Source organism: Gopherus flavomarginatus, chromosome 1 (assembly GCF_025201925.1).
Source record: "Gopherus flavomarginatus isolate rGopFla2 chromosome 1, rGopFla2.mat.asm, whole genome shotgun sequence".
NCBI lineage: Eukaryota > Metazoa > Chordata > Testudines > Testudinidae > Gopherus > Gopherus flavomarginatus.
In genome coordinates this window covers 164,697,325-164,710,700 of record NC_066617.1, presented here as the reverse complement: position 1 = coordinate 164,710,700, position 13,376 = coordinate 164,697,325, and the positions used below count along the sequence as shown (strand labels likewise).

At 46.5% G+C, this 13,376-nt stretch overlaps 1 protein-coding gene across 1 annotated transcript in view; it reads right to left on the bottom strand.

Moving 5' to 3' along the window:
* The window catches only part of CCDC80 (coiled-coil domain containing 80), a 34,932-nt gene extending 22,896 nt beyond the window's left edge, over nucleotides 1–12,036 (bottom strand). Inside the window, exons 1-3 of the mRNA XM_050957619.1 lie at nucleotides 11,389–12,036; nucleotides 9,035–10,959; nucleotides 4,017–4,173 (exon numbers count right to left, since the gene is read on the bottom strand). Coding sequence (XP_050813576.1) covers nucleotides 4,017–4,173; nucleotides 9,035–10,948 — 2,071 coding nt within the window. The 5' untranslated portion in view covers nucleotides 10,949–10,959; nucleotides 11,389–12,036. The remainder of the gene's footprint in view (nucleotides 1–4,016; nucleotides 4,174–9,034; nucleotides 10,960–11,388) is intronic.
* Between the last annotated feature and the right edge of the window lie 1,340 nt (nucleotides 12,037–13,376).

Sequence of the window (13,376 nt, the reverse complement as noted above, 5' to 3'; positions counted from 1 at the left end):
ATGATTGATTTGCCATGAGGGCTTGGGATGCATTCGTGGCCAGTAAAGTTACTGGAAAAGATTGTTAACATGTCTGGGGATGGAGCGGAAATCCTCCAGGGACATCTCCATGAAGCACTCCTGGAGGTACTCCAAAAGCCTTTGCAGAAGGTTTCTGGGCAAGGCAGCCTTGTTCCGTCCACCATGGTAGGACACTTTACCACGACATGCATGTAGCAAGTAATCGGGTATCATTGCATGACAAAGCATAGCTGCGTATGGTCCCGGTGATTGCTGGCATTCAAGAAACATCCGTTCTTTATTTTGCTGTGTTATCCTCAGCAGAGTGATATCATTCATGGTAACCTGGTTGAAATTCAGGAATTTAATTAAGGGTACAGAGATGGCCATTTTCCTACTGGGCTGTTGCTTAAAAGAAATCCTTCCTTGCACGTAGCCAAGCGTGGGGAGGGGAGGAAGGATAGCGCTAAACTTTTCTGCGTTTGGCTAGCAGGAATCGTCCCAGCTACCAGCCACGCGATGGGGGGCGGAAAGGGGGGTGATTAGCAGTGATCTTCCATGATACCAGCCAAGCGGTGCAGGGAGGGGTAAAGCAATCATCCTAGAGAATTGGATGGGGGGGGGGTTGGCTTCTGCTGCTGGTGTCTGGCTGCGCGTAATCAGCGGCTAGGTGATTTGCCTCAGCCTCCCACCCCACCATCAAGGTCTCCCCCTTACTCTCACAGAGATTGTGGAGCACACAGCAAGCAGCAATAACAAAGGGGACATTGGTTTGGCTGAGGTCTGAGCGAGTCAGTAATGTGCGCCATCACACCTTTAAACGGCCAAATGCACATTCTACCACCATCCTGCACTTGCTCAGCCTGTAATTGAATAGCTCCTGATCACTGTCCAGGCTGCCTGTGTATGGCTTCATGAGCCATGGCATCAAGGGGTAGGCTGGGTCCCCCAGGATAACTATAGGCATTTCAACATCCCCAACTGTTATTTTCTGGTCTGGGAAGTAATTCCCTTGCTGCAGCAGTTTAAACAGAGCAGTGCTTCTGAAGACGCGAGCGTCATGAACCCTTCCTGGCCATCCCACGTGGAGGTTGGTGAAACGTCCCTTGTGATCCACTAGTGCTTGCAGCACCATTGAAAAGTACCCCTTGTGGTTTATGTACTGGGTGCCCTGGTGCTCCGGTGCCAAGATAGGGATATGGGTTCCATCTATCGCCCCCCCACAGTTAGGGAATCCCATTGCAGCAAAGCCATCCGCTATGACCTGCATGTTTCCCAGAGTCACAACCTTTCGTAGCAGCAGCTCAATGATTGCTTTGGCTACTTGCATCACAGCAGCCCCCACAGTAGATTTTCCCACTCCAAATTGATTCCTGACTGACCGGTAGCTGTCTGGCATTGCAAGCTTCCAGAGGGCTATTGCCACTTGCTTCTCCACTGTGAGGGCTGCTCTCATCTTGGTATTATGGCATTTCAGGGCAGGGGAAAGCAAGTCACAAAGTTGCATGAAAGTGCCCTTATGCATGCAAATGTTTCGCAGCCACTGCGAATCGTCCCACACCTGCAAAACTATGCGGTCCCACCAGTCTGTGCTTGTTTCCCGGCCCCAAAATCGGCGTTCAATGGCTAGAACCTGCCCCATTACCAGCAGGATCTCCAAAGTGCAGGGGCCCGCGGTTTGAGATAATTCTATGTCCATGTCCTCATCACTCTCATCGCCGCGCTGCCGTAGCCGCCGCCTCCTCCTCGCCTGGCTTTGCAGGTCCCTGTTCAGCATAGACTGCATGAGAATGCACGAGGTGTTTACAACGTCCACTATTGCGGTATTGATCTGAGCAGAGTCCATGCTTGCTGTGCTATGGCGTTTGCACAGTTCACCCAGGAAAAAAGGCGCGAAATGGTTGTCTGCTGCTTTCAGGAAGGGAGGGGTGAGGCTGTACCCAGAACCACCCGCGACAATGATTTTTGCCCCATCAGGCACTGGGCTCTCAACCCAGAATTCCAAGGAGTGGGGGAGACTGCGGGAACTATGGAATAGCTACGGGATAGCTACCCACAGTGCAATGCTCCAGAAATCGATGCTAGCCTCGGACCATGGACGTACACTGTCGAATTAATGTGCTTAGTGTGGCCGCGTGCACTCGACTTTATACAATCTGTTTTATAAAACCGGTTTATGTAAAATCGGAATAATCCCGTAGTGTAGACGTATCCTCAGATTTGCAAAGCTGCCTAAGGGAATTGGATACCCAGCTGTCATTTGGCGCTTTGAAGATGCCCCCCTTGAAGAAGGCAGCAGAGGGTGTGTGTAGCTGGTTTAGCTGCTTAGTGGAATATGCATGGGCTGAACAAAGTATTTAGAAGAACCTTGGGTTTATTCACTGACAGTTGTAGACTCAGACTCATAGATTCTAGGGTCAGAAGGGACCAATGTGATCATCTAGTCCGACCCCCTGCACAAAGCAGGCCACAGAACCCTACCCATCCACTTCTATAACAAACCCCTAACCTATATCCGAGTTACTGAAGTCTTCAAATTGTGGTTTGAAGACCTCAAGCTGCAGAGAATCCACCAGCAAGTGGCACATGCACCACGCTGCAGAGGAAGGCGAAAAACCACCAGGGTCTCTGCCAATCTGCCCCGGAGGAAAATTCCTTCCTGACCCCAAATATGGCGATCAGCTAAACCCTGAGCATGTGGGCAAGACTCACCAGCCAGCACTCAGAAAAGAATTCTCTGCAGTAACTCAGATCCCATCCCATCCAACATCCATCACCGACCACTGGGCATACTTATCTGCTGATAATCAAAGACCAATTGCCAAAATTAGGCTATCCCATCATACCATCCCTTCCATAAACTTATCAAGCTTAGTCTTAAAGCCAGATATGTCTTTTGCCCCCACAGTTGGGGTGGTGCATAATACCATGAGCTGAACAACTTTACACCAGCCACCAACAGTAGCCAGGCCGGTTGTACATTGCTTTATGAGTAAAGAAAGCACGTTTGCTTGAGCCCCTTCTAAGCGAATGAAAAGGCTCCAGATATCCAAAAGAATATCCGCACCACAATAAGTAAACTAAAGCTGCGCTCAGCACCAGATTCAAACTTCCTTCCCCAAATTTTTGCACTGTTTGGTTGGGGTCCATATCTAGGCAAAAAATGTTTAACAGAGTGGGGGAAATAATGAAAAGCACACCCTTACAATGACCATGCCTGAGAACACTCATTCTGTGGGCATGCTAAAAATCAGACATTTGCTAGAGAGGAGAGAGCTGATTCAGAGAAGGGAAGGAACTCTGACACAATAGCTGTCTAGTAAGATTTCCTGTCTGTCCTGGTTTTAGCCCATATGTGTGAGGAAAGCATTTTGCATGGCATTTTGGAAGGGTGCTTCCAAATCTGTTCCAACCAAACCAAATGCAAAGAGAGGAGAAAATGTAACGTTCAGCAACAGGAAGGGAACCATTTGGAACTTCAGAATGGGAATTGGGTTGGTCTGAGTTGTGAGTAACTTTTTATTTAATTGAAACCAATTTCCCCCTCTGTTGTGAAATGACTCCTGTTTGTGACACTGGCCAATTTATTGTGGCAGTTCTTACAGCCTAATAGGCTGTAGCCAGCCACTTGCTGCTGATGGTCTGCAAAACAAATCCAGTGATATCACGGACATGTAACTATTCAGTTCCCCAAAGAGATGGATATGTGAGATGTCTACAGGCCTGAACCAAATGATCATCCTGCCCTCCCCTGGTCACACTTTTCTGCTTTCTACTCTTTCGCTGGCATTAGAAACTACCACACTTTTCACTTCACAGTGCTGGAAACCTAAACATGGGAAATACCAGAGACAGCTATGTAAATACAAAGTGCGGACAGTAGGCGGAGGGAAGTTGCCACAACAAAGGATTTCTCTTAGACTTTAACCCCAGTTGGGTTTCTCCCTTCCCTCTACCATGTTCGGCCCACCTTAAAAAAAGAGACAGGAGAGAAATAAATATGTAAAAAAATGAACCTAGTTGAAAGTGGTCAATCTTCATGCTGCTGTTGTTCATAGTGCCGAAAATTGTGATGACTGAGATTTTCCTTGTGGCCATCTTGCAGAAACTCTCCAGGTATTCGTCTCGCTGTTGCACGTACATGGTGTTGTCGGCCTTAGGGGTTGTGATCAGCTAGGGGATGGCAGAGACAAAGAGTTGATTAGTTTTGGAACAAAGCCATAGCGAGCCCCTATGTCAGAGGAGCAGCTCTCCAAAGCAGAAGAGTATCTTAGTGCTTGCCCCTTGACTTTTCTTTTCTACACAATAGCCAGCAGCTCAGGAACTTACATTTATTTGTTTAGGGATAGATTTTGTCTTTAGGCTCAGCCCTGAGCAAAAGGTGATAGGTCAGCTAGAGGAATAGCCCCAGAGACAGCCCTCCAAGACACAGTCGCTCTGGTGCTCCCCTGTTGTGCTGGCAGGAGAAAAGTAAGTTGCTACAGACTTTACCAGGAACAACGTACTCCCCTCTTACATCTCTGCCTTTCTGAATCCAGTCAGTTTTCCAGCCCAACCCATCGAGGCCGACCCACCCTCACATCCATCTGTTTATAGAGGCAGGAACACTGGGTACATAGCTTCAGATCATCAAAGGTATTGAGGTGCCTAGCTCCCACTGATTTCAATGGGAATTATATGCCTAAATACCTTTGAGGATCTGAGCCAGGGGTCAGCAACCTTTGGCACGTGGCCTATCAGGGTAATCCACTGACGGGCTGCAAGACATTTTGTTTACATTGACCATCCGCAGGCACTCCCCCTCGTACCTCTGAGTGGCCGCGGTTCACCATTCCCAGCCAAAGGGAGCTGTGGGAAGCGGCGTGAGCTCTAGGGACATGCTGGCTGCCACTTGGCACAGCTCCCATTGGCCGGGAACGGCAAACCATGGCCACTGGGAGCTGCAGGGGGCTGTGCCTGTGAACAGTCAATGTAAACAAAATGTCTTGCAGCCTGCCAACAGATTACCCTGATGGGCAGCATGCCGAAGGTTGCCAACCGCCGATCTAAGCCACAGCCCTTTCTTTTTCCTCTGTGCCCATAATCCAGACGTATCTAATGTGGTCCCTCTAGTCACTTGCATTGCTGCATTAGATCCAGGCACCACCTACCTCATATTTAGCCAAAAATACTTGGAAATTCCCACTTGTAGGCCTTATTTAATTTGTTGAGCGACGAGGGAGGGGAAAGATATGTAAAGTGGTGGGGGGTGGGGCAGGAGGAAATGATTACATAGAATAAAAAAATCTTAGGTTCACACCAATGCCTCCTCAAGTGTTTTCCAAAAGATGCAGGTGTGGGAGGTGAGATGACAGCTGTTTAACTACACAGCAACACCACACAACAGTTTAGGATGGGAAGTGGAGGAGAATCCTGCATCCGCTTGAAACAGAATAGTTCTAACTAGAGCTAGACTGTCCAAAATCCCCAGATCCCAACTCCGCTGAACATTGGGGGAGTTGGAATCTGGAGCCAGATTTTGTGGTTTAGGCTTATCACAAGACATAATAGTGTCTTAACTGTGTAAGGCTTTCTGGGATACTTTTTATGAAACATGCTTTATAAATACAGTTTATCAGTACGTTCAGTTACAAGGACGAGCTATAGGGCTATAGGGCCTGAGTCTCGTTTATACTGAGGCTCCTTTACATCACCCTGGTGATGAAAAAGTGCTTTAGTGTAAATGAGAATCAGGCCCATAGAGGTTATATGAACACAAGACGATTTGATTACTAATCTATAGCACAAGTCATGTTACTTTAAAGTTTCAGTAAAATGCTTACAAAGAAGTATTTTAAATATTTTGAGAACTCAAATAAGTACCAGAAAACGAGCCAGGTTCTGCGCCCAGTTTCATAGCCAGTGTGTGGATCTGAATGCAAAATTTGGCCTAGTGTAACTGTATGGGTATAAGTGAGCAACGAATATGTCTCACTCTGGGAAATCTTGTCAGATAAAGTGGGAAGCATTTCAGAGGCAAAGAAAACCTCAAATCATAGCTTTAAAATAGCCTGGCATTCTCTGCAAAACAAACAGGGATTTACTTATTGGTTTAATTTTAGGTTGCATTATAACTGCTACTTGCCTATGTCCTCTGTGTGTGTGAATGAAATGCTACATACAGACCCTCAGTCTCCACTTCTTCACCACGGAATAATATACAAAAACCAAACTCTCTCAGGCAAAACTTTCTGACCACAGATCTGAACCAGGGTGGGGTTTCAAAATCCAGATCAAGATGTGGATACAGATATTACAGCAGTACCCTATATCTATTAAGGGATGAACCAAAGCCCTTGCTCTGAACACCCTACAAACTTTTGGATGTTTGAAATTCAGATCAGAATCTGCAATTTGAGCCCAGGTCTCTGTTTAGCCAGTTGTAGCACTTAACCCGCCCCATGAAGTGGCTGGTTGAACCACCATAAGCAGCAATTTTCTCTCTAACTTCACATTTGTGGGGAGGATTGAGACAGGATCTTTTGGAGCCAGGCCCTGTCATCCGAGTGGCCCAAAGGGAACAGTGTAGCAGAGCAATGGGAAACAGCACAGGCAGAGCTGATACTAGAGAAGCCTGGGCTGATCCTTTTGGGAGGAAGATCAAGGACTCTGGAATGTAAGAGAACTGTACATCTGGGGCAACTGACTGGGAGAATTGGACCCGAGAGGGAGAGATAGCTGAGCTGGATAGAAAAGTCTGCTTGGGGAAAAGGGTACAAGAGAAAGGGTGCAAAGAAAGGTGGTTTTTATTTTAAGGGGCCTGAAATGTCAGTAGATCCAGATTTCAGTTACCTTTAATTTATCTTGTGCATGTGTCACAAAAAACAAAGGCAGAGCCATGTGCTATATCTCCAACATCACCTCCATCAATGACTACTGCATAATGAATCTAGCTTCCAGAAGGAGGAGACTACTGGTAGTAAGTATTGGACTGTGACAAATTCTAATGCAGCTTGGTAGCAGTGTTTGCCTGAAGACTGTTCCGGCCCGACTACTCGAGACTGGACGACTCATTTCATTTCTGAGCTCCAGCTGAGAAGTGATCTGATATCAGGAGATTCAAATTTCAGACTGAGTGATGAGTCACCATGGTCCTTGGCGAGGAAAGCAGTGGCTGTCTAGCTTCTGTAATTTCTATTCTGTACTCGTCACTTTTTTTGGCCTGATGTTACACTAATTTTTGGAAGCCACAACATTCAGAACTAAAGCGAGGTTTCAAAGACCCTAAACTTCAGGGCAGTTCTGATCTGCGGTCTTGGTTTGGCCAAGCATTAAGACCAGGGTCATTTGCAAAATTCAGATTCCCCGGGTCAGGTTTTTTTCAAACAAATGGCCTCCTCCCTGTTTCCAAAATTCAATGCTTTTCAAATCTGCTGTTTTGGTTTGGATCTCTCTCTCTCCCTAGTGCAGTGGTTCTCAAACTAGGTCCATCATTTGTTCAGGGAAAGCCTTGGTGGGCCGGGCCAGTTTGTTTACCTGCCGTGTCCACAGATTTGGCTGATCGCGGCTCCCACTGGCTGTGGTTCGCCACTCCAGGCCAATGGGGGCTGCAGAAAGCGGCACAGGCCAAGGGACGTACTGGCCGCCCTTCCTGCAGCCCCCATTGGCCTGGAGCAGCGAACTGCAGCCAGTGGCAGGTGTGATCGGCCGAACCTGTGGATGTGGCAGGTAAACAAACCGTCTCAGCCCACCAGGGGCTTTCCCTGAAGAAGCCGCGGCCCTGGTTTGAGAACCACTGTGCTAGCACATTTATTCCTGTTAGCCCTGCAGAGCTAATACAACTAGGGGAGAGAAAGTTGGATTCTGTGCTGTCTCATGCATCATCAGCGGAACTATCAACTGAACTCCCATGGCAGAATCTTTGTTACAGGCAATGGTATAAGGGGCAGGAAGAGCCTGGCTGGATTTTTGGAGCCCTGGTGCTGTTGGTGACACTGGCCATTGGAAAATCCCTGTAAACTGAGCTAACCTGTGAGACTGAATGAAGAGCTCCCACAATGCTATTTTTCAAAGAGCTACATTTCAAAATGAACCTTTAAAGCGAATGCTGCCTACCAAAGAAATCATTTGAACTGGGGCTAAATTGTTCCCTTTCACAGGTGAAATGTTTTTAGATACATACAATGGAAAAACATACAATATTATTAAACCCTGGGAGAAGCAGCTCCAGGCTGTGCTCAGTTTCTAAGCCTTGGAACCTCACCCGAAGAGCCTGTTGTAATTAAACTAGCATAGGGTAGGCTCGCCAGAGAAAACTTAATGCCCAATTCCCATCAGAAATTAATGGCATCTTTGAAAATTCTACCTTCAGCCTGTATACGCGCAGGCATGTGTGCACATATACATGCTCACACATGCCCATAAGCAGTGCCCCAACCACTTGACCTGTTTCCAGAGGTTGGACACTAGCATCGCTATGAAACAGATGTCAGCTGGCAGAGCATGCTGGGAACTGGAATGTAGAGGGTAGTGGTAACACCAGCAAGCATTCCAATTTGATTGATGGACAAAACCCACATTGCAACCTCATTTCATTAATACTCCCAGATATAGAGCCCATCACCGTACAGAGCCAAAACAATAATGGCTGTTCGGTAGCTCCGTGCAAAGTGAATGAGAAGGCTCCGGTCCAACTCCTCGCAGACAGCTGTCCACCATATCAAAGATGCCAACATGATTGGTGACCTTTATTGGCTGTTGCAGCAGAAGGTCAAGGAGTGAATGGGCCATGGATGATGAACTCCCCTTTCGCCCTGAGAGAGAGTCCCACCAATGCAAGGTTAAGAACAGGCACAGTGCAGAGGGCAGTGATGCAAGCTTCCCCACTGGAGGCCTTCGTCTCCAAAGCTGTCAGACTGGTACCTTTCACCACCATTGTAAAAAACAATGTTAAAAAAAATAACCCCACCCCAGATTTCCCATTCACTACAGTCTCGCTAGGGGGGAGAATTATTGTAATGGGTAAGGTGATAATGCTCAGGAACATGCTACTTACAATGAGTCGCCGTTTGCCTTCAAAAAAATCCAGGAGGTTTGTCACCGATTTCCTGGGGGGCTGAACGAAAGGCTTTGTGTTTGGCTTCAGGTGGCCCTCATTCTCAGTCCTGCTCCCCTTCTTGTTCTTCTTGCTGCGGTCTTTGTCCTGCTTGTTCTTCTTCTCAGCTTTGTCCTTCTTGGCCTGCTTCTCACTCTTCTGCAGCTTGTCGGGTCGCTCCTTCTTCTTCTTCTTCTCAGGCTTGTCTGGTCGGTCGTGCCTCTTTGTCTCTTTCCCTTTCTTTGGCGGGACATTCCCTGCTGTGATCTCCTGCTCCAAGTGGGGAACAGCAGGCCTGCTTGGGTCATATTTATCCTCGTATTCATTGCTCAGGATCTTTTCCTGAGTTCTCTTTTTAGGTGGCTTGGCTTTGGCTGGTTTGTGTTGGCCTGGCGTGACACTGGGATCCCGGTGTATATAGTCCTTCCGGTCTGTACGGTTGTCTCTAAATCTACCTGCGTTTGCCCTCGTGTAGTGCTCTGGGGTGGCCGGGGGAGCCTCTGTGTAGCTGTTGTAGCTGGCAACTTTGCCAGGTCTCCAGGTGGTTACTGGGTTTCTCTCCGGGTGACCATGCTGCCTGTCTCTGCGGTTCTCATTCCACACAGGGGAGTAGAAATCATCAGTGGCTGTTCCCCGCGGGGCAGTTACCTCAGGCGCTGTGGGCAGCCTATCATAGTTGGAAGTGGTGTGTGACTTTGGGGCCCAAGTTCTCTGAGTGGTTGGAAGGGATGTGACTGTGGTGATAGGTCTGCTCGGCATCATCACTGTGCGGGTGGTTGCCTGGGTAGTGGTGGTTGTGGGAGGGAGGGTGATGGCCCTTGTTGTAGGGGGAGGAGGAGCCACTGTGGTTGTGATTAGTTTCCTCACTGTTTTGCTCCTTGTTGGCTGAGAATTGCTTCTCCTTGGCTCCTCCTTCCTTACCGACAGCTGGACTTGTCCACCACTTGATGTAGGTCTGGTGCTGCCACCATTGTTACTTTCCTCCACCACTTGCCCCTCCACTCCGGCAGCTTTGCATTTCTGGATGAAGCCCTTCTGCCTCATCTTCTCAATTTTCCTGATGGGGCTCTGGTCGATGACTTCGTACATGGCCTCTAGCCTTACAGGGTAAGGATACCTTTCCTCCACCTGTAGGGTCTTCTTCAGCAGCACCATGCCAAATTTCCCCTTCTCCAGTTTCAGAAAGCTCATGAGCTTAGGGATGAGGCTGGGATCTAGAGATTGCTCCAGGATTTTCCCTTCATTGGTTATCCTCCTGACTTTCCCTCCTTCCTGCCCTTCCTCATGGAACAACACAATCTGCTGGATGTGCCTCTCAGCCAGTTCGCAGTAGACATCACTCTTAAGCAGGCTCATCATGAGCCGGTAGTAACCTTCAGAGGCATGAGGGGCAGAGATGACCCAGACTCTGTTCTTGCCAGCAAAGCTGGCCAGGACATTGGGAGAACTGGACCCTGAAGGGAAACGTACAATCCGGGACCGAGACACGGCAGACTTCCCCTCGTCCTTGATCATCTGAGGCTGGGGATGTTTGGCCACAGTGGTGTGTCTCTGTGTCTGCCTTACTCTGGCCCCGACGTTCCTGGCCTGGGCTGCCACTTCATCTCGCAGCAGGTCAGATTGTACATTTTTTGATGCCGGAGTATCCCTCTTGGCAACAGGACGTTGGAGATTTCCCAGTGAAGGCGTCCAACTCCTCTGGGATGCCTCTGACCTTTTCAGGAAGGAGAGCGATCCATTACTAGCCCTTTGAGAGAAAGGCAAGTAACTAATTCCATGGCTCCCTCTTTCTGCTAGCCTCACAGTCTTCTCAGAGTCACACACTAGCCATGTTGCCCACAGCATGGCTAAACTCAGAATGAGTGTCCAGTTCATTGTGCGATCCACTTCAAAAGAAATGAGGAGAAAAATTAAATGTTAACGGTAGAATTTTAGATATAGACATAGACAGGTATATCTTGCACTTTCTTAGTGACCAGAGAACAACACATAGACTGGGAAGTTTCAGTTATATAAAGTACTAAATACAAAACTTAGTCCTGTCATGGTATTTCTATAAAAATTTTTGGAGGCTAGTTCTAGAAAAGCACAGAGTAGATTAATTTAGGCAAAAAATGAGATAATCAGTCTATAACATGAATCTATTTATCTATCTATCCAAATAAGTAAAAAAATACAATAATTATGTTTACATCACACACACACACACACACACACACACACACACACACACACACACACACACACACACACACACACACAGAGTGGCTCACAGACGTGGTAAGCCAAGAGTTTGTTTTTAACTTAAAACTTACCCTCTCAGGAAAGTTTCTGTTCAGGATACGTGTATCCCAGCCCTTTCTTTAGAGGGAGAGCAATGCCATGGAGTTTTGCTGCAGCTCACTGGTTTTTATGTAACAAAACAGACTCCAGAGAATGTCCGGTTCACTGTGGAGCTTTTACTTTTTTGTTTTTCTTCACCTTCTTGACAAGTGGGATGAGGCGAATGGGAATTTCCTTTGTGATCTTTGCTGCTCCATTTACCTGCAGGTCTGTCTTGTTTCTGTATCAGTCACACACACGGAGAAACACATTTCATCTAATAAAAGTGAACTCTCAGCTGTTTCTGAATCTCTCTCTTTTAAAGTTCCATGATCCTTCTAATCACTCCTTTCCTCCTCACTCTAGTTTAGCTCCTTTGTTTCCAGAGAGGAAAAGCCCTGGGATTAATATATTTTCCAGGCTGAAGCAAAACACAGGAATGCAATGTTGAGAAAAGAAGCCCCCTTTAGCCTGCTCTTTCTCTCCTCACTTTTTTTCCCAATCTTTTCTTTTTCTTCTTCCTTTTTGCTAGATGTGATCCCAGAAATGTCAGGATAATCTCAGCCCTGCTCTAAACCAAACTCAAACAGCAGCCGCCACTGGAAATGAGGTAAACTTCACTAAGAATTTAACAGATCAGCAGAACACCGCCTCCTTCCCACTTCAAGTCACTGAGGGAGGGTGGAGGAAATTTCTTAGGGGGTTGAAACGTTTCACATCATCATCATAAATCACTTTAGAAAAGGATGACTGCAACCTTAACTCTTTAAGCACCTTAAGCTCTCATACTGGCTTGACCTCCCCCCCAGCCTTCCCTTCCTTGTCTTCTTTTCTCATTCCACTAAACTGACACCATCAAGTTAAAAATCACATGCTTAAGAAACTCATTTCCTTACCGGTGTTAATAACAGCACATTGGATAGTTAAAAGCTGAGAGTTTTTTTAAAAAACTTGATTTCCCCCCCACCCCTTTTCACTGTTTGTTTACTTTCTATATTTCAATCCTGGAAATAAAAAGAGACCAGTCAATTTCACCTTAGTTTCTAGTCAATTTCTCTTTCATATTCTCATACACAACTGCTGTAGTCTTTAATCTGCAAACAAACAAAGGGTCAGTTGATTTTTAAAAACTAGATCAAAAAATTTAAATACATATTTATATTAATTTTTGATTCACAGAAGTGTGAATTATACAAGTCAAAAACAAAAAGATGCAAACTTGCAGAGAGAGAGATGTGCAAAGACTTGATCTCCAGCTGGTGTAAATCAGAGTAGATCTATTGACTGCAGATCTTCAGCGGGTGCGAACTGGCATAGTTCCATTGCAAACAGACATACTAATCTGATTTATACCAGCTGACTAATACCCAAGAGGTGGTAAAACATCACTTATTGGTAATTGATAGATATACAACACTTAAAAGTACTCGAATGGAAGCATTGCTATTGCTCTTTGATTTGGAAAAGATGATGATGCTCATCATTATAATTCCTTTTTACAAAACCTAGTTTTATTTACAAATCCTAGATTAAATGTTTGATCAAATTTAAGTGACCTTTTAAAAAAATGAAACACCCTACACTTTCCCCCTCTGTTTCAAAGTATTTGCATATTCATTCTCTCTCTGTCTCTTCTTTGCTTTGTTTTTGTTTTAAGTTGGCAAGTGCTATGGAAAACATTGCTGGTGTTTTTATTTAACGCTCATATGAGTGCAATGTTACATTTCTGTGGTTCATGGGTTGCTCTTGATGTAGGGCTGGATCCTGCAGTGTGCCATTAATCTCTTAATAGGGGTGGAGAGCATTCACCCTCAACCCCCTCCAGGATCAGGCTTAATAAGAGAAGCTTATTGCAAAGCGATGTGTTGGAGACAAACAACGGTGGTTGGACCAGTGCCCCTCATGTGTTGTTCCCTGGCTAGTTGGAGCTGGGAGGGTTATGTCACTCCACCGACCTCCCAACTCTGGCACAGTGAGATGT